General features: G+C 39.5%; 1 protein-coding gene across 2 annotated transcripts in view; it reads left to right on the top strand.

Moving 5' to 3' along the window:
- The first annotated feature begins 12,314 nt into the window (after positions 1-12,314).
- Positions 12,315-25,145, top strand: part of dnajb6b (DnaJ heat shock protein family (Hsp40) member B6b) — a 34,247-nt gene continuing 21,416 nt past the window's right edge. The window contains exons 1-4 of one of the 2 annotated variants that reach the window (XM_057824492.1): positions 12,321-12,751; positions 21,910-21,999; positions 22,173-22,282; positions 22,380-22,457. In XM_057824492.1, the coding sequence (XP_057680475.1) occupies positions 21,935-21,999; positions 22,173-22,282; positions 22,380-22,457 (253 nt within the window). In that variant the 5' untranslated portion in view covers positions 12,321-12,751; positions 21,910-21,934. Of the gene's footprint in view, positions 12,752-21,909; positions 22,000-22,172; positions 22,283-22,379; positions 22,458-25,145 lie in introns of both variants that reach the window. The other variant, XM_057824493.1, reaches the window with a different exon arrangement.

Here is a 25,145-nt window from a genome sequence, read left to right on the forward strand (position 1 = left end):
ATTAAGATCACAAATAACTACATGAAAAAAGGAGAGAGAGAGAATATATATAAACAATAAACACTGACCGGCCACTTTATTAGGTACACCATGCTAGTAACGGGTTGGACCCCCTTTTGCCTTCAGAACTGCCTCAATTCTTCGTGCCATAGATTCAACAAGGTGCTGGAAGCATTCCTCAGAGAGTTTGGTCCATATTGACATGATGGCATCACACAGTTGGGGCAGATTTGTCGGCTGCACATCCATGATGCGAATCTCCCATTCCACCAAATCCCAAAGATGCTCTATTGGATTGAGATCTGGTGACTGTGGAGGCCATTCGAGTACAGTGAACTCATTGTCATGTTAAAAAAAAACAGTCTGAGATGATTCCAGCTTTATGACATGGCACATTATCCTGCTGAAAGTAGCCATCAGAAGTTGGGTACATTGTGGTCATAAAGGGATGGACATGGCCAGCAACAATACTCAGGTAGGCTGTGGCGTTCCAACCATGCTCAATTGGTACCAAAGAGTGCCAAGAAAATATTCCCCACACCATTACACCACCACCACCAGCCTGAACCGTTGATAGAAGGCAGGATGGATCCAAGCGTTCATGTTGTTGACGCAAAATTCTGACCCTACCATCTGAATGTCGCAGCAGAAATCGAGACTCATCAGACAAGGCAACGTTTTTCCAAACTTCTATTGTCCAATTTCGATGAGCTTGTGCAAATTGTAGCCTCAGTTTCCTGTTCGTAGCTGAAAGGCGTGGCACCCGGCGTGGTCTTCTGCTGCTGTAGCCCATCTGCCTCAAAGTTCGACGTACTGTGCGTTCAGAGATGCTCTTCTGCTACCTCGGTTGCAACGGGTGGTTATTTGAGTCACTCTTGCCTTTCTATCAGCTCAAACCAGTCTGGCCATTCTCCTCTGACCTCTGGCATCAACAAGGCATTCCCGACCACAGAACTGCCGCTAACTGGATATTTTTTCTTTTTCGGCTCATTCTCTGTAAACCCGAGAGATGGTTGTGCGGTAAAATCCCAGTAGATCAGCAGTTTCTGAAATATTCAGACCAGCCCTTCTGGCACCAACAACCATGCCACGTTCAAAGTCCCTCAAATCACCTTTCTTCCCCATAATGATGCTCGGTTTGAACTGCAGGAGATTGTCTTAAACCGTGTCTACATGCCTAAATGCACTGAGTTGCTGCCATGTGAATAAATAATAAAGTGGCCGGTGAGTGTATATAATAATGGAAGAATTTTAGGGTCTATTTTCTCCTTCCTATAAAAATATGAAGGAGAAAAAAAAAAAAACATAATTATTTTGTTCCAAAACTCGTATGCGGGAAATTGCGGCACAAACGAGTAGGAGAATGGACATAATATCAATGATTGTAAATTACCAAATGTCAAAATTCGGAAAGTTTTTGTGGACGAAATGTACCCATTTTCGTCAAACCAGTGCCTCTTGCTTTGTTCTCCCCAGTCATTTTCTTCACTGTTTTGGAATCACATAAAAATCTTCTGATTGAGCCTGTGTCCACAGTCAGCACTATTGTAGCTCTGGCTGGCCACGTTTTACTGTGTAGTGTACCTGTGTCACCTCAGCTGCAGTAATTTAGAGGGTAGTAGTGGGATGATGTCAAATTATTGCTTTAATTTAGGTATCACTATTAATCATTTAATAGATAGTATATTTTCGCAGTAGTTTATTTGCTGTTAATCTATTAGGAATAATTCCAAATGAGGAGCATTAGTTAGCGTAACAAAATAAGATGTTCTGTATGGGTACTTAAATTCATTCTATATTGATTGATAATAAATGCATGTTTCAAAAAAAAAAAAAAACATCCCTGAAAATAATCAACCATAGTAGCAACTGAAATAGCCTAGCCATGCGCCTATCAATGCAAGATGTATGAAGGTAAATATATAGTTTAAATGTTATTCATATACAAGAGCATAATGCCATACCAAATCAAGCTCACGTGATTTTTCAGGTATAAAGAATTGTGACGAAGGCTCTTCTGGGATCTTCCGTTTTGTGGAGGTCCCCTGCAGCATGCTGTTTTACACCTCCGTGGGACACTGCAAAAACTTTCCTGCCTGCCTTGCAGTTCGCTTTATAATCATCATCAGTGACTTTATCGAACCACGAGTTACCCTCTTCTCACTCCAGTCTATTTTTTGGAGACGTTTCCCCTTTTGAGGATGAGGTTGGGGTGTCCTGAGCGTTTCATCTTTGTTTTGAAAACGCGCGGGGCGGTGCACTGAGCAGGGCCAGCGAGGTAACTAGGCAACGAACCCGGAAGTGGAGCGCAGCGCAGTGCAGGGCAGACAGCAGCAGGCAGGCGGATAACTATCTTGCTGTCTTTAATATCTCCTGTCCTTTTTGTTCATTATTGTTGGCTCAGTGGTCACTCATGAGCGCAGCCAGGCGTGTTTGTGTGTTACAGACGTGCATGGGCTGGGCGTACCATCGCCCACCGCCGGAACCATGGGTCGCGAGGGGTCGCCCCACGGGAGAATTGTGAAGTACGGAATAAACTGCGTTCTGTATTGGTTCAATACGGAACGCAACTTTTAATTCCCAATTACGGAACGATTCAGTATTTCAAGGGACGGGTGGCAAGCCTAATGCTGTCACCGGAAAACCGGAAAAGCGCAACAGCGGCTAGCTGATTCACGCCCAAAAATTTATACAGACCACAATTACGCAAGTGAGTTGGGTTTATGAGACTTGGAGGACACTCTGTCTCAGGATGGATCTCATCTAGCAACAGAGTGGCCTTTAGATGATGAATTTAGTGAGGACACTCAACCATGACACAATCCTGATCATAACTACAGTGCAAGTTCATCTGAGCCCTCTCAAAGCAGAGTTTTTCAGTTTTTTTGGGGAACAGTTAAAACAGTTATTCCAGCATTGTTTAAAGTGCGGTTCCCCGATTGCTCTGGAAGATCAGAAAGAGCAGCAAAATGAAGGATCACGGTTGACATTAGAGCTCACGTGTGCAAATGTCTGTAGCTACAAAGGCAGTCTCAGCCTACTCTGAGAGGCACCGAGGGCGAAGGAAACCTGCTTTTGGCAGCGTCTGTTTTCTTCAGCGGCATCCATTTTGCTAAATTTCAACGTTTTTGTAACAATATGAACCTCAAAACAATATGTGAAGACTCATACACAACACTAAGGAAGATTTTTTTGTTTCCCGCATGGGCAAATGAGCAAATTGCAGTTTTAACTAAGATGAAATCCCAAAAAAAAGTTCTACTCTGTGGAGACGGGCGCCGTGACTCACCTGACCACTCGGCTAAGTACTGCACATACACTTTTTTAGAAACGCAGAGTAAAAAAGTTGTGGACTCAAGGTAGTAAACCACACCAAGGTTTCAAGCGCGAATACCATGGAGATTACAGGTTTTAAGGAAGCGCTTAAACCCATCGAAGGAAATGGAGTGGAGGTGTCGACGATCTCCACTGACAGACATCCACAAATGGTGTACCGCAAGCAACACGTCACTTCTGCTCATTAATATTCATGACATTAGCTACTGTTGCTAAGTAGGGACAAGCCACCGGTTGTCCCTAATAGGAAATGAATGGAAATCGTGTACGAAGGAGATGTTTACAGAGCTAAAACTACCAATTCTCTCCGAAAATTATGTGCCTGGTGCCAAATTCACTTGCAAAGATGTGGAAGAACATAAAAATGTTCAGTTAAAGAGATGGCTTGAGTGTCGAAGGCCGAAAAAAACGAGCCGACCTAAGCATAGCCTTAGCTTTTTTTATCGAAGCGACTGACAATGACATTCTCCTGTTTCAACAAGCTATCCTTTACCATAAGCCCTGTCTTTCTTATATATCCTCTGGTTGTCCTACGTCTCTTACCGTTATTGGGGGTAATTTAGTTAGCTTTGTGTAGCGATCGCAAATGCTACTCAGTGACAGCCAACGAACATTTTTAATTTTTTCATTGATAACAAATCTTAATTCTATCATTTATTTTCACTTCCGCCTTACTAAAGTTGTTATATATATATATACAGTGCCTTGCAAAAGTATTCAGCCCCCTTGAACCTTGCAACCTTTCGCCACATTTCAGGCTTTAAACATAAAGATGTAAAATTTTAATTTTTTGTCAAGAATCAACAACAAGTGGGACACAATCGTGAAGTGGAACAAAATTTATTGGATAATTTAAACTTTTTTAACAAATAAAAAACTGAAAAGTGGGGCGTGCAATATTATTCGGCCCCCTTGCGTTAATACTTTGTAGCGCCACCTTTTGCTCCAATTACAGCTGCAAGTCGCTTGGGGTATGTTTCTATCAGTTTTGCACATCGAGAGACTGACATTCTTGCCCATTCTTCCTTGCAAAACAGCTCGAGCTCAGTGAGGTTGGATGGAGAGTGTTTGTGAACAGCAGTCTTCAGCTCTTTCCACAGATTCTCGATTGGATCCAGGTCTGGACTTTGACTTGGCCATTCTAACACCTGGATACGTTTATTTTTGAACCATTCCATTGTAGATTTGGCTTTATGTTTTGGATCATTGTCCTGTTGGAAGATAAATCTCCGTCCCAGTCTCAGGTCTTGTGCAGATACCAACAGGTTTTCTTCCAGAATGTTCCTGTATTTGGCTGCATCCCTCTTCCCGTCAATTTTAACCATCTTCCCTGTCCTTGCTGAAGAAAAGCAGGCCCAAACCTCAGGGTGATGAGCTGTGTTGCTTTTACGCCAAAACGCCAAACATATCGTTTTGCATTGTGGCCAAAAAGTTCAATTTTGGTTTCATCTGACCAGAGCACCTTCTTCCACATGTTTGGTGTGTCTCCCAGGTGGCTTGTGGCAAACTTTAAACGAGACTTTTTATGGATATCTTTGAGAAATGGCTTTCTTCTTGCCACTCTTCCATAAAGGCCAGATTTGTGCAGTGTACGACTGATTGTTGTCCTATGGAAAGACTCTCCCACCTCAGCTGTAGATCTCTGCAGTTCATCCAGAGTGATCATGGGCCTCTTGGCTGCATCTCTGATCAGTTTTCTCCTTGTTTGAGAAGAAAGTTTGGAAGGACGGCCGGGTCTTGGTAGCTTGGGAAATCTTTTTGTATCCAAATCCGGCTTTAAACTTCTCCACAACAGTATCTCGGACCTGCCTGGTGTGTTCCTTGGTTGTCATAATGCTCTCTGCACTTTAAACAGAACCCTGAGACTATCACAGAGCAGGTGCATTTATACGGAGACTTGATTACACACAGGTGGATTCTATTTATCATCATCGGTCATTTAGGACAACATTGGATCATTCAGAGATCCTCACTGAACTTCTGGAGTGAGTTTGCTGCACTGAAAGTAAAGGGGCCAAATAATATTGCACGGCCCACTTTTCAGTTTTTTATTTGTTAAAAAAGTTTAAATTATCCAATAAATGTTGTTCCACTTCACGATTGTGTCCCACTTGTTGTTGATTCTTGACAAAAAAAATTTAATTTCATATCTTTATGTTTGAAGCCTGAAATGTGGCGAAAGGTTGCAAGATTCAAGGGGGCCGAATACTTTTGCAAGGCACTGTATATATATATATATATATGTGTGTGTATAACAGAAACGGTAACAGTGGCAGTCAGATACCATTGCAATTCTTTTCAGGTCATTCATTGTCAGACAGAAGCAGTACGGCACAACGTTACGCTAAAAAAATAAGTTAAAAATATAAAAATGGCTTACCTCTTTGTCCTCTGAAAGACCATGCCAACCCGACAAAATGTTTGCTGCATATGAAATGTGAATGGATTCACCGAGCTGGTGTTAAAAGTCCGCGCAAGTTGATTCAGTCTTCACATTTTTTCCTCCCGAGTTTTTGGTTTTCCGGAAACGTATGAAGAAAACATCCTTCGTGTGTCGTAATGTCTAGAGTCGTCTCTACAACTTCCAAAAAAGCAATGCGTGATCGGCATGTTCGTTTTTTGAAAGATTACCGGCGAAAAGTAGCACAAATTACGTTGTTTCTATGCGAGGGCGGGTCTATAATGTCCCACTTCTGCTTTACTTCCGCTTTACGATGCGACGTCACGGTCTAAAAATAGCATGCGTGCGGTACGCCATTGTGAAGGAAATGCAGGTTGCCCATCCAGAAAAAAGCCACCGATTTGATCCCTGGCATGTAGCAATGGGAGTGTCAAAAAACTTGACTGCTGCAGCTAAAAAGAGGGGATGTGAAGCCCTAGCAGAGTGGATCCCATCCATCATAAATCATTTCTGGTGGAGTGCACAAACCAGTGCGGATGATGCTGAGGTTTTAAAAGAGAAGTGGGTGTCAATGATAGACCACGTTACCAACAGACACGACTGTGCTCATGAGCCCCTTGATGAGACAAGCCAATGAAGAATGCTGTGGTTACAGCCAGGATCCAAAGGCCACCGAGCACTTGTGAAGACTGTTAAAGACGAGCAGCTTTTGAAAGATCTGGCTCATTTGACAAAGTGCATCCACCCAACATCAAATGTTCAAATACAGAAATGTTCCAAAAAGTTTCATGTTTAGTTTATTTATTTATTTTCCCTTCAGGCATGACAAATCCAAACAAACATACAGCATTTATATGTGTTTACAATTAATTCAACCCGAAGAGAGCTGACGGGAGAAGCCGAAGCTTATTGAACCCTGTCCCCAGTATACCATATAGGATGCAGAGAATATCGAATATCAATTTTTGACATTCAGATTTCGTAATGATTACAAGTTTTTTTTATCTTTTTATAATAACCATCCCCTCTGATTGTTCATTTTCCCAATAGTCCATTGTCGATCGTGGCAATGTGCTTGTTATGTTGATTAGATCCAGTAGATTAGTTCATAATTCAGTAATTAGTTTACTCAGTTGATTCGATCCAGAAGATAGGGAATAGCCGAGGACCGATAGTAGGCCGTGTCCGCCACCCTCATTTTGTCGACTTAATCCTCGTCGCAGTTTTCGTTCCTTGCTGACTCCCGACGAACACTCATCTCGCACAATCAGAAGCTGTCAGCAGCGCACCAAAAGGAAACATCCTCGATATCGTTCCACTTCGAGTGTGCTCAGACACAGCGGCAGCCATCTACCCCAGCTATCCTCCATAATATTTCAAGATGTTTTCCGGGATGAGGAGATCGTTTGCACGTCCTCTTTGATCCAGATCCTCTGCCAAAGCTTCCAGTTTTTTGATACGATCATCTCTGTCTTTCATTGTCTTCTTCAGTTGCTCGTTTTCAGCCCGCAGCAATTGGAATTCCTTCAAGATGTCTTGATTCTGCTTCAAGAGGTCCCGATTTTGGACCAAGAATTCAGAATTCAGCCATAATTTGCTCTAATTTTAACTCTTAATTTTTGCATAGAAGATTTTAAATCTTCAATTTCTTCAGTCTTGTCAGTCTTTTCTCCTCTTTTCAGTGCATTAGGTATATTTGGGAGGTTTTCTCTTCCAGCTGGCGCCTGAGTTATCAGAGATAGAGCTCAGGAAAATGTGTCTTTCGCCTTCGAGTGTCTGAGTGAGTCATGTTAATATCATGTGTAAGTATTTGTAAAAAAGGCTGTGAATCACTTATCAATTTTTGTTTGTTCAAATTTGTTTCAGGTATACCACTCCACTTACCTCAAATACCTTCCAAAGAGAACACATTTCGAACATGACGTGGTGATCTATGCCTCCATGCTTGCTGCTCTGGATTATAACAACAATGTAAACAGAGAAAAGGTGGGAGAAGTGGTGAACGATCATTATTTGTCTCCTTTATCATAGACTTCATAATTTATCAATGGGGCGCGGGGCCGATAAATAGGGGGCCGGCATTGTTCGCGAGGACGTCAAAGCTGACCGAGTGGAATCAACAGACAAGAGCTTTTTTCGTCAAAAATTCTTTTGAAAAAATGCTTAAATCTAAATTATTTAATATCTTTAATATTCTTTAAGTCTTTAATATGGACGTAAAACAGTCTCAATTCTTGGTAAAAAGCAGAAAAAAAAAACGTGCAGTTAGCATTTATTTTACGTACAGGACTCTCGGCACAGCCCAAATATGCCAAAAAAGTTGACTTTTGAGAAAAGTCAATTTTTGATTTTTTGTAAGGGGGGTGCTTAAGCATTTTTTCAAAATTCAAAAACGGTCAAAAAACACTTTTGGGCCTAGGAGCGCCGGGAAACGTTCCAAAAACATGTCAGGACTCTCGGCACAGCCCAAATATGCCAAAAAAGTAGACTTTTGAGAAAAGTCAATTTATGATTTTTTTGTAAGGGGGGGTGCTTACGCATTTTTCAAAATTCAAAAACGGTCAAAAAACACTTTTCGGCTTAGGAGCGCCGGGAAACGTTCCAAAAACATGTCAGGACTCTCGGCACAGCCCAAATATGCCAAAAAAGATGTCTTTTGAGAAAAGTCAATTTTTGACTTTTTTGTAAGGGGGGGGGGTGCTTACGCATTTTTTCAAAGTTTCATAAACGGTCAAAAAACACTTTTGGGCCAAGGAGCGCCAGGAAATGTTCCAAAAACATATCAGGACTCTCGGCAAAGCCCAAATATGCCAAAAAAGATGACTTTTAAGAAAAGTCAATTTTTGACTTTTTTGTAAGGGGGGCTGCTTACGCATTTTTTCAAAATTTCAAAAACGGTAAAAAAACACTTGTGGGCCTCGGAGCGCCGGGAAACGTTCCAAAAACAGGTCAGGACTCTCGGCAAAGCCCAATAATGCCAAAAAAGTAAGACTTTTGAGAAAAGTCCATTTTTGACTTTTTTGTAAGGGGGGGTGCTTACGCATTTTTTCAAAATTCAAAAACGGTAAAAAAATACTTTTGGGCCTAGGAGCGCCGGGAAACGTTCCAAAAAGATGTCAGGACTCTCGGCACAGCCCAAATATGCCAAAAAAGTTGACTTTTGAGAAAAGTCCATTTTCGACTTTTTTGTAAGGGGGGGTGCTTACGCTTTTTTCAAAATTTCAAAAACGGTCAAAAAAAACTTTTGGGCCAAGGAGCGCCAGGAAACATTCCAAAAACATGTCAGGACTCTTGGCACAGCCCAAATATGCCAAAAAAGTAGACTTTTGAGAAAAGTCAATTTTTGACTTTTTTGTAAGGGGGGGTGCTGACGCATTTTTTTCAAAATTTCATAAACGGTCAAAAAACACTTTTGGGCCAAGGAGCGCCAGGAAACGTTCCAAAAACATGTCAGGACTCTCGGCATAGCCCAAATATGCCAAAAAAGATGACTTTTGAGAAAAGTCAATTTGTGACTTTTTTTGTAAGGTGGGTGCTTACGCTTTTTTCAAAATTACAAAAACGGTCAAAAAACACTTTTGGGCCTAGGAGCACCGGGAAACGTTCCAAAAACATGTCAGGACTCGGCACAGCCCAAATATGCCCAAAAAGTTGACTTTTGAGAAAAGTCAATTTTTGACTTTTTTGTAAGGGGGGGGGGGGTGCTTACGCTTTTTTCAAAATTTCAAAAACGGTCAATAAAAACTTTTGGGCCAAGGAGCGCCAGGAAACGTTCCAAAAACATGTCAGGACTCTCGGCACAGCCCAAATATGCCAAACAAGATGACTTTTGAGAAAAGTCCATTTCTGACTTTTTTGTAAGGGGGGGAGCTTACGCATTTTTTCAAAATTCAAAAACGGTAAAATAACACTTTTGGGCCTAGGAGCGCCGGGAAACGTTCCAAAAACATGTCAGGACTCTCGGCAAAGCCCAAATATGCCAAAAAAGTAGACTTTTGAGAAAAGTCATTTTTTGACTTTTTTGTAAGGGGGGGGGGGTATTTACGCATTTTTTCAAAATTTCAAAAACGGTCATAAAACACTTTTGGGCCTAGGGGCGCCGGGAAACGTTCCAAAAACATGTCAGGACTCTCGGCACAGCCCAAATATGCCAAAAAAGTAGACTTTTGAGAAAAGTCAATTTTTGACTTTTTTGTAAGGGGGGCTGCTCACGCATTTTTTCAAAATTTCAAAAATGGTCAAAAAACACTTTGGGGCCAAGGAGTGCCAGGAAACATTCCAAAAACATGTGGGGTGTTAATAATTGTGACACACATTATTTGATGTCAAATAATTATTTCTTTATGTGGGATTTTTTCCCCACTGAATAAATGCACTTGTATTGAAGGTTGGATTTTTCTCTTTTTTTCCATTAAGGACCCATATTATTTGAAAAAAAATTTTTTTTTTAAATTAGAAGCTAAAAAACACATCTTAACCAGGGGTGCCAATAATTATGGCGGGCACTGTACGTCTGATCATGGATGGACATGTAGAAGAGTTCTCCTCAGACACATCCTGCCATGTTAGCTGCATAACAACTGCACGCCGCTCTCGTATGACTCTCTCACTGTTTACGTCTTCATTGTGTAGTAAAGCATTATTTTACGCCATATTCGTGTTGACCATGTGGCAGCTACGCTCTCCTCCGACATCGGCCGGTTTGTCCAGCGGTCATTGTCCAGCTGCTCCCCTGCAAACGAGCCCTCTGCCCGCAGCAACAGAACGACGAGCTCTAACTTGCTCGCTGCCGGGCAGGTTACCGATCAGCGAAGACAATCGACAAACCCGCCGCCGTGTGACTGGATCCGGGCAAGTTTTGTGTTATTTTTCGCTTCAAAAAGCCAAAATAAGACTTTGAGACGTCACTCGGTTCAGGTTAGCATGTCGGCTAGCTGTCACGCCTCTTGGATTGTTTACATTCTCTGAAGCCGGAGCAGGGAAATGACAAAAGCCGGACTAACTACGGTGGTATTGGGGAACACTTTATGATAACTATCCGTTTCACTAGTTAATAGATCATTAGTAAACTGTTGATAAATGATTTATTGTTGATTTGTGTAGTATTTGTTAACAGTTTGTTAAGCATTTACAGGGTGTTCCAATATGGTTGACCCCATTCTAAATGCCCAATCTAGTTGATGGATCTTAATAAAACAATATATACTTTATGTTGAAGGTCATAAGTTTTATTGGTTAAATATACAAAGAAAAGTACAAATATTTGTTGGTTCTATGACAGATTTTCATAAATGTAAAACATGAGCACTGCCTGCAAAATGCCTTATCAAAATGCCTTTTCTTTTGAAGTGAACGGCATTTCTTAACCCGAAAAGATAGAAATGCCAAACATTACACACAAAAACCTGGAACGTTTCTACACAAACTGTGTTTCAGGTTAAGAACACCCTGTAAATGCTTAACAAACTGTTAACAAATACTTCACAAATCAACAATAAATCATTTATCAACAGTTTACTTATGATCTATTAACTAGTAAAACGAATAGTTATTATAAAGTGTTACCAAATATTGTTCGGGAGGTGCGACAGTCTAGGTGACGTCAACAGTTTTGACCATTATGGAGTAATTTTGCCATGTCGTACTGAATAAATGCATTTTTAATATTTCATATTCCATTTAGCACAAGACTTATTTGTCATGTAAATACCATTTATTTAGCAATTGGGGAAGAAATACTTGGATAAAAAGCAAATCCTGTAAAAATATTGGTGTAGAGATTGAAACAATGACATTTTGCTGCTCTATTTGTCGTATTTTCCTCGTTCTGAATAATACCCCCTCAATGGGCTGAATTCTAAATCAGATAAAACCATGACCCTGCCGACGTCATCCTCCTGTTGGGGACGCTAGAGCCCTATAATGGTAGGTGTGGCTAAACGGCGGATTAAAAGACTAATTTCTCGTCATCTGCGCTTTGCCAAATTGTTGTATATAGTTGAATCGTTTCAAAATATGATTGTAATTCACATGATAATGCTATTTAAGACTTTTTTTTGTATCCTGCTCTATTTTATCAAAATGTTTTCATTTATTGCATGATCATTTTTGTATTATGCAGGTATCTGGTACAGCAGTTGTGCAAATACTGCAAGATATTGAAGTGCTCCTGAAGAAATGCATTCAAGCTGTTTAAAGTTTATTGAAATCTTTCACAATTTTATTAACCTGTGAAGGATTTTTCATCTTGCAGTTATTACGGCCATTGTAATTCAAACCATTTCGTCACTTACAACTGGACGACTTTCATTTCGAATCTGAAATCAATATTAGTCTGTTATTTACAGTATTCGTTCACATTTTGCACCGCGTATGAAGTTAAACAAAGTTTATTTTATAAACTTTATACGTAGTTCCACTTCATATATTTCCCTCTGTTCTCCACAAGAGGCGCAAGTAGCCAAGTTACTGAAGAGGCAGGGACTGAAGAATCTATTGTGTATAAATTTGAATTATTTTGTTGGCTTTACGCGACGATGAACAAAATGCCAGTTTATTTACATTTGGACGTGGTACGCGGTCATATTGCGTTTTCTTATGTGTGTCGTACCTCGTGCGTCATCACAGATGCGCAAAAAGCTCAGTCGCTGCTAAAAGGCGTGCTGCCTTCACGTTCTCCTCGCAATAAACGCACGTGTTTTTCACTTCCTAGAGGTGGCATTGAGCTGAAAGAGGGCAACCCCCCACTCTTTTAAGAGATATAGTGTTTGATAACCTTTAAACGATTTTGATTCTTACGAGTGTCTAGGATAAAGATAAGCCACTTTCTTTTGTGGTTTTGTTCAGAAGTACCACAGTACCTGAACGCAACGGCAATAGCACATTTCTCAGTCGGTTGGCGGTGGAGCACCAGCAGCCTCGCGGTGACATCGACTGCTGCTCACCGACGGAAGGAACAGCCAACGCGGCTACAAGAGCTTCGTAGTACCGGGCCAGCTTCCAGCAACCAACGTAGTGAGTCGTTGTCTTTGTGTTTATGGCTTCTCTTTGCCGCATTTTATCAACTCGGTGCTATTTTTTTTTGTACGTTTTTAACACATGGAATATAAATAAACAAGGGGCTAGCTTGAAATAATGCAGAATAACGAGGGAAGTATGACTTGGCTTTAGCCAGACATTATATTCGATTTTTTTTTTCTTTAATCCACCGGAGCTGCATTAATATGTCGATCTTCTAACCAGACCTCACACATTCACGTCATCGCTTTTCTTAACGTTTCCAGCTGTTACGTGACCCATCCACTAATATTCTGCTAAGAAGTCTTAACACACGATTAAATTGCACATTCGGTTGCTTAAGGCTTCCAATGTTTTTTTTCTTTCCTCATAATGAAGTTGGCGTACTTTCTCTTACCATTTCAAACTTGTGACGTAGTAGGGCTTTTAGTGACGTGTAACCTTTGCACGGTCTCGTCACAAGCAAAATGGTAAAAATAAAAAAATAAGTAAAAATAAAAAAGATAATGCCAATAAAGTTGTAATTTTGCAGAAGTGGGTATTTTACGATTACGATTAAGAGGCTACGATTTGATTATAAATCGATTATTGATGACTGCCCCAAAGCAATTAGCTGCTTTTAATGTTTCGTACATTAGTTTCAAAAATTGGACAAAAAGCCTCTCAGGCTTAAATAAACGACTATTTTAGGATCAAGTTAACAGTTCAAAACAGTAAATAAAAGTCAAGTCCCCATTCTGTATCCGCAGCTTTATACTACATTCAAATAATTTAATGTTGTGAATCAATCGTTAAAGTTGTTAAAATTGCTCCCGTTATTCCATAATTTCCCTTCTGTCTACTTTTGACATGTGAAAATTCTGTTTTAAAGATAGATTCAGGTCAAGATTTTGCCGATTTAGAAGTATTTTAGATAAAAAGTTAATTAGGTTCGCTTGGAAGGTACAGCCTTCCAGAGAAGTCAACTGCTTTAAGATGGCGGCTGTTTACTAACGCCGGCAAGTCTGTCATTTCGCATCTAGTTTTCTATACATGTGTTGCTAACACAGCCGAGGCTGTCATTTCGTTTTTAGTTCTATATGCATGTGATATCTACCGTCGCATTATGTGGGCGTAGTTTGTAGCAGCTGTTGGCCGCAGTCAGGTATTGTTTTTTTTATCTTGCGGCATGAGTTGAGCATAGTCATTACCCGGGTAATGACAAGCATGATGTTTACTCTCGGTCCGTCCCTCATTGCGTCCCGAAGACCGCGCTGACTGTGTTTTAGTTTCACTTTACTTGACATATTTCAATAATCAGAATTTGGATGTTCGTGAATCGTTGTCAAATCTTCCACCGCCGAATCGCGAATAATCTAAGAATCGGAAATTTCGCACACCTCTGATACTAACAGTATTAGTGCGTCGCTTGGGTTTGTCCAATATGACCGTAATGGCAGATAAAACATACTTTCCTTAGAGGTGTAGCTATAATGTAGTAATAGTAAAATGACACCATCTACCCATTAACCACTGCGGGTGTAACATCAAAGCACATTTAAATGTGTATATGAAACCGCAAAGTTGAAAGCCAAGTGAGATATGTGTATAAATTGAAAAATGTGTATTTTCAATGATCATGTCTGTGTGCCCTTTCGCATACATTATAACTTATTTTTCGTGACTCGTCAAATTTTCCTGCTGTGCGTGCTCTCTATCATTGCTGCAATTTGCCTCAGTTGTGTATTTTGTCAGTAGAGTCATCCAGTGTTAAGCGTGAATCATCTTGTTTGGCCGAAAGGGCATACTGATTGTTTTCTTCTTGATATCAGGAACAGTTTAGAATAACTAAACATACACTCATTACATTTTTCTTTGACACTTTAACAGCTTTACTGATGCCAGGTCTGTTGCACTTTTCGAAAAATAAGACCTTCGTTCTCTGATATTGAACACCTAGATAAGATATCCCACTGACAAACAGGCTTTGTTCACCTTCATTTTTCTTTTGAGTTTCAGCTACTTCTCTTGATGGTCACGTGACCTTTAGAATGAGGCCAACCAGTCTTTTATACTACCGGCTTGTATGTGTGTGCATATTGATAGTATGTGTGTGTCCATGCGGCAACGCGAATGCACTGCGGCCAGCTTCGTGCCCTTTCTCTCAGCAATTCCACCAAATGACATTATGTTAATATGCCTCAAGCATCATGGTATTGATTGGCCCACATACTTGGGCGTACATGTTCAAGTGGATGTCCTTAAATTTATGACCGCAAGTGGAACACTAGGTTTTGAATATTAATATTAATATATGAATATTAAGTAGGATTGGGAACCTCTGAGTACTTCACGACACAATTTGTGATACAAGGCCATGGCGGTCAATGGCAAACGGGCATATCAGGTCATTTGTTGTTGATTTTCAGTCACCCCTCCCAGTCTACATGGATTGGGTATCTTGCGCCGTCAGTGGCAGCCATTGAGATAACAGAGACACTATTCTAGTGGATGATTTTGGCAGCAATTTGGACTTAAAAACGGTGAAATCTTTTTAAAACAATATATCGATTCTTGGAAAGAGAATATTGGTAACATTTTGGGATGCAAAGTATAATGATATAACACCATTTCGACAATTTGTCACACCCCTAATATTAAGATTGGAACAATACGATTTAATTCTTGTTGGATCATGATTTGTCGCAAAAAAAATTTGACTTCTAAAATGATTATCGTAATGTCTTCCACCAAATGCAAATATATGCGTTGTATGATTTTGTGGACAGTCACACGTGGATGACAGCAATGCATTGTTCGGATTTTATATGGCACAGTTTATGAGCTGAAGATAAAGATTTGGTGATAAGTCTCACCTTGTCATACTGATTCACCATGTTACTGATAAAAAAAATACAATTTGGTTCCTGGCTTGTAATCATTTTATTTGTGTTGTTTGGGTCCAAACTAAATGCAAAAATTCCACTGAAAAGGTAAAAGTTTGGTTTTGCTAAAATTGGAGCCCAAATTCAAAACGTCCTAGTTATGCAGAAAATATTTAACTGTCATCTCTTCGTATATCAGCTCAAACTAAGTCTATAAAATAAGGAGGAACATGTACATTTATATATATATATATACATATATAAGCATTAGAAAGTACACCGGTTTAAAAAAAAAAAACAAAAAAAAACGGGAAAGCGAACTTCAAAGCCGTGACCACAAACCCACACTTTTTGGGAAACGAAAGTGTTTTTATATGTCAATGTGACGTAAGAAACTTGGAACCTGGGAACAAAATATGTGTTACATGGTGTTATAAGTGAAATAAATCAAATCAAATCCATTTATATAGCCCTTTACAAAAACCTGAGAGGTCCTCAAAGTGCTTTATAACAAAGCAGGATGTAGTTCATGATAAATAAAAGGCAGCAAAGTACGGTACAAATTGAGAGGGGAAAAAAAAACTGCATCGCGCTGTAAGTCAATAAGCAAATAAATCAATAAAAACCCTTAAAAAATATAACCACGCTAACCAAGTCTTGCCTGGCACGGTCAGACTGTTCTCCCTTTATTTTTTCAAACACTGTCTGTCTGGGACCCAGCTCCTTAATGGTCTCTCGAGCCGAACAAAATCATGCGTGCATATTAGATTATTTTCATGACGTGTTCTTAACGAGCAATGTCACTCTGCGCGTCGGAAATCGTCTCCACAACAACACTAGGGCTGCAGCTATCGATTATTTTAGTAGTTGATTAATCGACAAAATAGTTTGAATAATCGAGTAATATGATAAGGGACATGAAAAATTAAAATACCTGAGGTGAGCCTCAAACAGTATAAAAAAATAAATAAATGAGGATCTAAAGTACAACAAAAGAACAGTTGGCTAACTTACATAGCAAATGTCCGGTAGCATAAATGCTATAAAATGCTTTTACTTTTTTTTTTTACAATGCTCCTAACAAATAGCTCAGACACATTCCCACAAAAAACGGCTAAATATATCTATAAACTAATTTACGACTGCATAAAAAAAACATTAGCTCAAACAAAAACTTATTAGGGATCAGTTGGATTCAGCCATGTGAAATGAGGCAGACCAGAGAGCGGTGTATCCACCCTAATCAATAAAATGAAATACAAATACTTTCAAAATAAACCATTTCAACTCAACGATACTTTAATTGAATACTCGAAGCAAAGAAAATTAAATTCGAAATTTTTTTTCAAATCGAATACTAGAGTTAATCGATTAATCGTTGCAGCACTGAACACCACAGATGAACCGGGGAGCCGAGAATATGTTCCAATCCGCGGTAAAATCAGTTTTAAATTACCAAAAACACATCGACACAAGTCCGTGACAACAGTCTCTCGCGCTAGCCATGTTGAATAAACTCGGTTCTCCGCTAGCGCTAGAGTTTCTTGTCGCTTTACCAACGTCACGTCCGCCCATCGCTGATGGGTCCACCCTGGACATTCAATCTGCGGGACGTTCACCAGACTCAATCGCTGGAACAGCGGTGAGCCTGGAGTTCCAGGCTAACCTTAGTCAGGGGAAAAAGCCAGTCTAAAAATAGTAGGTCTTTAACCGCGATTTAAAAAGGCCTAGATTTGTCATGGTGCTGATTTCAAGTTATTCCACAAATAAATGCCCAAATAAATGCCCAAATGATAGTTGGATCAATTTAAGCACCTTAAAAAGTATGCTAATGTATCTCCTTCCTGCCCTAAATGAGGCATTTGAAGGAGGTGTTAAAAATCTAGGTGTTTAACCTTAGCACCACTCATTCAAATTCACAACTCTGCATGTATTTTGTTTGCTTTGTACGTTCTGTTCTCTAACTTTTGGCTGCTGTTCCACACGGCAGTTAGCACATTGTCAACACAGCCCACCTTACACTGGCACTGCCAAAATCTCCCCCTCTCCTATGACGCTAAAAATCCCCCCCCCCCCGCAACACAAACACAATGCAAGCGCAAAGGCCACTGATATAAATAGCGGGCGAAACGGGGCCCGACATGCATCACAGTGTAAACAGTCGAAGTTTGTGTATACTTTCACTATGACGACCGAGTGTGTCCTTACCGTATTTTAGTCGAGGAAGACGTTGGGTCGTTGCACTATTTCCATGAGGTTAAACATGCAGACATGAGTATCGCTTGACATGTTTGCTCAACAGAGATCTTGTTTATGGTCTGTACAGGAAAGGTGTTTTTCCATTTATTTAGAGGGCAAAAAAAGACATTAGCGAAATATACTTAGTTTTCGAGAACTTGAGGCTTTTAGCCAAATACACACAGCAGATCTTTTATCTATTTGGGCGTGCGTGTTGACAGAAAACTGGCAGCATGATGCCCTCAAGCGCCACCCGCTCTCTTGAGGGCTTGAAGAGGAAACTAGTCGATAGATGTTTCATGGTTGTTCGTAGCCACTAGCCACTTTACTGGCGCTAGTTGAAGAATGGACAGTTTTGTAACATAGCATCTCTCACAGAAAGAAACAGACAAAAAACCTGGTATGAAATGAACTCGAATGAACAATGACAATGAATGTGTACTCAAACTAAAGCGCTAACAGGCATAATAACTCAATTAGCAAATAGCTACAAGCTTTTTTTTGTCTTTTAGAAATCAAACTGGGATTGCAACCCTTTATTTTGATGTACTTTTGTATAGTTTGCAAACAAACTAACCAGTGTGAATGATGTTGCTCACGCTAACCCAGTGCTTTTCAATTATTTTACGGCTCTCCCCAGGAAGACAAATTTCACGCCTGCCCAATTGTCAGCCACCACTGTAAATAATGTCACGTGTCTATAAAATTATTATTATATGAGTACACCTCTGCATAACATTGTGTCCTTTTTAATATTAAAAAATAAAAAATATATAGATCAACCTAGGCATGTGCCGGTATGACATTCTGACGGTATGCTCACCTTAAGCATAGACTTCATAATGATGGGACAAGGGGCGCGGGGGCGATTAATAGGGGCCCTACATTGTTGGCATGGCCGTCAAAGCTGACCGAGTGGAATCACAGACAGAGCTTTTTTCGTTGAAAATTCTTGTGAATAAATGCTTAAATACCTGAATTCTTTATAGGTATGGACATAAAACAGTCTCGGTTTGGTTAAAAGCAAAAAACAAAAAAAAGTGCAGTTTGCACTTATTTTACGTAAATATGTTGAAGTACAATGCTAGTCTGTCAGTCAATGTGGCAGCCGCCATATCTAAACAGAGCTTTCCCGGTGAAAATTCTTGTGAATAAATGCTTAAATCCCAGAATTCATTATAGATATGGACGTTAAAACAGTCTCAATTCTTGGTTAAAAGCAAAAAAAAACAAACAAAAATGCGCAGTTAGCATTTATTTTACGTAAATATGTTGAAGAATGAAGAATTACAACAAAAAGCTTTTTACGTTGAAAATTCTTGTGAAAAACGAAAAATATAATAATGACCTTGAATCCTCGAACAAATCACTCCTGAGACAATCCTTCCTGTTTTTATGCGGTAAAGCTTTCGTACTTTTTCAACATAAATCCGGCGGTGGATTGCTGCATGTGTCACTGCGACCGACTGCGAATAACTGAAGCGGATTGTGGGATGGCCCCCTGCTTGAAGGCGTGGCGCAGTGAAGGTCGACTCTGACCCGTCAATATCATTTTGAAGTCTATGCCTTAAGCCAAAATATCTTTTTCGTTTTACGGTATCACGGTATTGCAATTACAGCTCTAAAATGTGTTACTTTGTGGTATCTGGGTTAAAGGAAAAAAAAACCTTTTTTCCATTGAACAGGATTTTTATTTTTCAAAACATATTAGCATACTGGAACATAAGTGTAATGTTAACTTGTTAAGTTAAAATAAATTTAAAATATAACAAAACATTCTATATAAAATTAAAATACATGCAGTCGTTTATGTGAGCCTAAACCCACAGCTCAACATTACCATCAGAACAAAAAAAAAAAGACTTATTTTCCATTAAAAGCGGTGTGTATGACTTGTATCATGTTTACATTATACACACACTGACACATACTCTTTCTTAACATAGACAGTCGCCAGAGAGAAAAAAAAACTTGTTTTACCACCGTTAGAAACACTAAACACGCTGGAGTTAAAACTCTTGTAGCTGATGGGAAACTTTCATGACAGTGTTTACGAACCTTTCATTTTGTATAAATGTGAAATCATATAGGAGATATTGCCTCCTCGGTAGGCCCCCTCAGGAAACATGTCTTACATGTCGGTTGGCCCCCCTCCTTTAAGCCACAGCTCTTTGTCAATTTTCTGTAGCCGAAATATTTCCATACCAGCCATTTCGGTTTCTTCAATTTTGGGGAGAGTTCAGGAGTTTCACCACCTCCAGCCATCGTGAAGCACAGCTAAGTCACTGACACTGAGCAACAACCGGTGGGGGAGGGTTGAGCCTTGCAGCTGCAAGCGAGGAATTTGTCCAATGTCCATGCATTTTTGGGATATAAAAAAATAGCTAATACCTTAGCGACGGTATGACGGAAATTTTTTACGGTTTTGAAACCTTGACGTTTTCATACCACGGTATACCTTGAAACCGGTAATCGGCACATGTCTACTTACAATAATGTATAACTTTATTATAATTGTTTGTTACAGAAAAGACAAAGCGCATCAATTTGCCTAAATAAAAAAAACAAAAAAAACCGTCACATTCAAACTGTAAAAATACTCGAGGTTCATTTTTCCAAACATTTGATACATAAAGTAAAATTTAATAAAATCAATAAATAATAATAAATTCAAATGGATTAGCAACATTAACTCATGAGGACAATATGCCAAACCATTTGACCGAAAAAAACCCAAAACAATAATTAATAGAACAAAAAAGGCAGTGTCATTAGACAGAGGGACAGTTTTAATTTTTACTGCAGGCAGTATCGGCTCCTTTGCTACAGTGTTGAGTTATTTTGCACTGAGAAACTTAAATTTGACCGAAAAAAACAACAATAATTAATAGAACAAAAAAGGCAGTGTTATTGGACAGAGGGACAGTTTTCATTTTTAATGCAGACAGTATCAGCTCCTTTGCTACAGTGCTGGGTTATTTTGCCCTGAGAAACTTTGTATGCCACCTTATATAATGCTAACAGTGCTCGCTGGTTTACTAATGTAATACTGACAAAGCAGGGCGATTGTTGGCATAATTCTGCACGTTTTCTCTGGGGGGAAAAAAAAAGTCAAGCAGCTTTTCAATGTGATTGGGGTCTAATGTCTTTAAGCGACATCTTAATTAATTTCGCTTCCTTCTGTCCGCTGCAAACATTTTTAGACACGGTAAACAGACTGGCCTTACCTCGTGTCCTACTTTGTTAAAAGCGAAACGCGACATACGCATCGTCATATTTCCTCGTCTTAGCTCTTTAAATCTCCAGTGCTCTTTGCTGTGTGCTGTTGTTTGGTAAAAAATACTGTGCACAATCTGAAAATGAGAGCGCCACTGCCACACAATGAGTGGATCTGAAATTGCACTTTATTCTCATACGGCAAAAAGTATGTTGCCCGAAGTCACCTTCGCCACTTTGGCATCGTCCCACTATTTGAGATGTACTGCACTAACTTGAAGGGACAGGCTTGCAAACTCACTAAACAAATGAACTGAAATGAACACACCAAGGTAATTAAAAAGTTAATAGTTTTGATTGCATTATTATTTTTTGTGTGTAGTTTGCTTAACAAGCTAACTCAAACACAGTAGTTTGAAAAAATTGCAAACTTAACTCGAGTTTAAGAGCTACCACCTGATAAATTGAGCAAAGGTTTCATATCCTTATGTCAAAGTATACAGTCTTTATTAAATGCTGAGCAAATTTGTAAGTGATGACCCTGGTACTGAACATACTGTGAGCTAACAAGAACTATCTACATTCATCTGACATGGACGCTGTAAGTGTGAATGTACTGGACTTGTTGCAACTTGTCGGAAGCTCAACATGCTTCATTCTTCTTGGCGTTCCATGACCATGATTTATACTTGCACTCCCTCAGGGTCACATAGAAACCTTTGCTTCTCATGCACTTTTTCGCCTTCAGTTTATTGAATGATTCAGCTCTTTTGAATGACTGTAATTTTTTTGCTTTGTTTTTTTCCTTTTTCTTTTTTTAAAATTTTTTTTATGTAGGAGCGCCTCGTTGTGCAACTGAGCCATGGTGGAGTACTACCAGATCCTTGGAGTACAAAAAGGTGCAACGCAAGCTGACATAAAAAAAGCGTAAGTGTATGTTACAATGAACACGTTCTAAAGAGGAAATGCTTTCATAGACCAGACCACAACGTAGAGGAATTGGCTTCTTCTTCTGCCTTGTTGGTGTGAAATGTGTCTGTCAGAATTGCATTATTTTGATTTGATTTTTTTCCCTCACACTTTTTTTTTTTACATTGCAGGTACAGAAAACAGGCCCTGAAATGGCATCCGGACAAGAACCCCGAGAACAAGGAGGAAGCCGAGAAGAGGTTCAAAGATATTGCCGAGGCTTACGAGGTGCTCTCAGATGGTGAGAATGGCGTAAATTCAAATGCATCGAATCAACAATGCATGGCGGATGGATGTTTCCCTCAAACGTTTGTTTCGTTCTCATCATTGTAACGTAGAGAACAAGAGGAATATTTATGACAAATATGGCAAACAAGGGCTGTCTGCAGGAGGAGGAGGCGGTGGTGGAGGAGGAGGTAAGGGGATGAACTGTCAGCACCACTGTATACATTTAACTCAAATCTGTGTCACTTTGTATTGTGCTGCTGCTATCATAATCTAAATCAGGTGCTCCCAAATTACAACTGTGGTATTGGTTTGGCCAGATTTTTAACAAGTGCCTTTTAGTTGATAAAAAAAGAAATTTGAACTGACATGCAATACAAATTGGTCTCAATATTATTTTTAACTCGGTGGCTGCCATTTACTTTAATAGATGTACAATCCATTGGAACATCCATCCATTTAAGTCCAAATGCATTGGACGTCTGTGACAGTCAATGTTGTATGCTGCTAGTAACCCTATCAGCATTGTGTTTTTGCAGTAACCCAGTTCTGCAAGGCAATGTAAACTTGAATGAGTTAAATTTGGGGGGGAAAACTGTTTTCAATAGGGTTGAAGTCAGTGAATTATATGCACATGAAAATGCACCAAGATACAGGAAATGGGCCATAATTAGTTTTTGGGCAGTCACCCAGTTACAATATGTAATGCAACATATACCTGTCTAAAACCTGAATACATGTAGTACCCGGGTTACGACGTACTCGACTGATGCGATTTTGACTTTTGCCATTTTGTCTCCAGTTTTTTTTTTTTTTTTTTAAGTCTCACAAACGGTACCTCACAGTATCTTATTTTTTACCTCATTAGCATGACTTGTTCTTTCCTCACTAAACGTGAAGTTGTTCAGCTTGACAGACAGCAAACAAAGCAATTGTGCTTTTTCAAGCTTTTTATTTCCTTTACTTTTGACAAATGGTAAAGCTGTAACTCACATACGTACACTTATAATCAAAACGACACACATTTTAACAATAAAACGCTCGACACAAAACGATTGGTGTTCAAATGTCCATCTAGTCTGATCAATGTTAATTTAGTAGATTAAATTAGCCTACCCTTAGCTTAAATGCTAAGAATGCTAACGTATTTACAATTCTCATAGCGAATCGCTCACACGTAACTCCACCAACTGTAGCTCTAAACATAATTACAAATGCATACACAAACTTATATTAGCTGAAGCTATTTACAGCCTTAAGTGGGCCAAACCAGAGCACAGCTATCTTTTATCCATGTGAGACATCTGAGTGCTCCTGTATGGAAGTATTATTGAACGACAGTCCAGCCAGACCCAACGCTGCCACCAGAGGGTGTATCCTCCACCATTAAACAAAATACAATACTTTTGGACTTTTTGAATAGTTATTTCGACATTTTAAAGGATTGATGCAGACTTAACATGGAAATTCGGGTTACGTCGCCATCGTAGGAACGGAACTCGTTCGTAACCCGGGGACTACCTGTTTATTATAAAGTGTTGTAAATGATCATTTTCAACCCCACTACAGTAAAAATTTATATGGCAGAAAACACAGACAAGTCTGAAAAAGCAGTTTCTGCTCTTGCACCCCTCTTGAAAATAAACTGCTGTATTTTAGGCCAAAAGAACTGTTGTGTTTGATAGAACAATATGTCTATATGCCCCCATAGCAGATTCATGGTGCATTAAGCCCCGAACTATTTTTAATTTGTCCGTTTTAACCTGGAAACCCCCGTTTACAGCCGTCGCGCAACCGCTTTTGTTTCAACCTAGCCATAAAAAGATAAGTAATCATATTTATTTTTTGAAATGTCTGTCATTTTTAGCTTAGAATCATTAATTGATGTCTAATATTTAGTTTAAAAAAAAAAGACTTAAAAAAAGTATTCACTTGCGTATTTAACTTTTAAACAAATTATGTCACAACTTCAATCACCTGAGTGTTTTCTGCCATATGCACTAGTACATGCATTTATATTCGTGTGTGTATATATGCACTGTATGTATGTGTGTGTAAGTATTGATGTGTATATGTACAATATACACATGTATTGGTGTGTTTATATAAAGTATGTGTGATTGGCTGGCAAACACTTCATGTTGTACCCCACCTAGTGCCCATAGTTAGCTAGTTAGCTGGGATAGGCTCTAGCATCCCAGCAACCCTCGTGAGGATAAGCATAATGAATGACTCATATGTATGTATATTATATATATGTATATGTATATATATATACATACATATACATATTAGAGATGTCCCGATCTGATATTTGGATCGGATCGGATGCCGATATGGGCAAAAAATGCGCATCGGTATCGGATCGGAACACGGAAAAATTCCGATCCAGATCCAGTTTTTTTTTTCAAAGTCCGGTCCGGTTTTTCCAGCACACCAATTTACATAATCTATTCCAGTTTTTGCCGGTTTCCCTAAAATCCGTTCCGCATTATACGGCACACCTTCAACACACTACCTTACTGTCTCCCAATTTACCGAGAGACTTTATCGGTAAAAATGTCAGCTGTGTGGGATCACTTCACCTTAAAGGACGACAAAGACGAAGAGGCAGAGTGCAACATATGCCACAATAAAGTCAAGCGTAGTGGTAAAGTGGTAAGAAGTTTTAATACAACCAACCTAATCAAGCATTTAGCGAAATACCACCACAAACAATATGAGGAGTATGTTAAGAAAACCGAAGACAAAAAAGTCCTACGCAACTAACACTGGCAGAAACTTTTGCTATGCCTGACAAACTGGCACTCGACAGTCCCAAAGCCCAGGGAATAACAAGAGTCATTGCCGAAGAATTCATTCTGGATGACGAGCTATTA

The sequence above is a fragment of the Corythoichthys intestinalis genome, chromosome 20, assembly GCF_030265065.1.
Source record: "Corythoichthys intestinalis isolate RoL2023-P3 chromosome 20, ASM3026506v1, whole genome shotgun sequence".
Classification (NCBI taxonomy): domain Eukaryota; kingdom Metazoa; phylum Chordata; class Actinopteri; order Syngnathiformes; family Syngnathidae; genus Corythoichthys; species Corythoichthys intestinalis.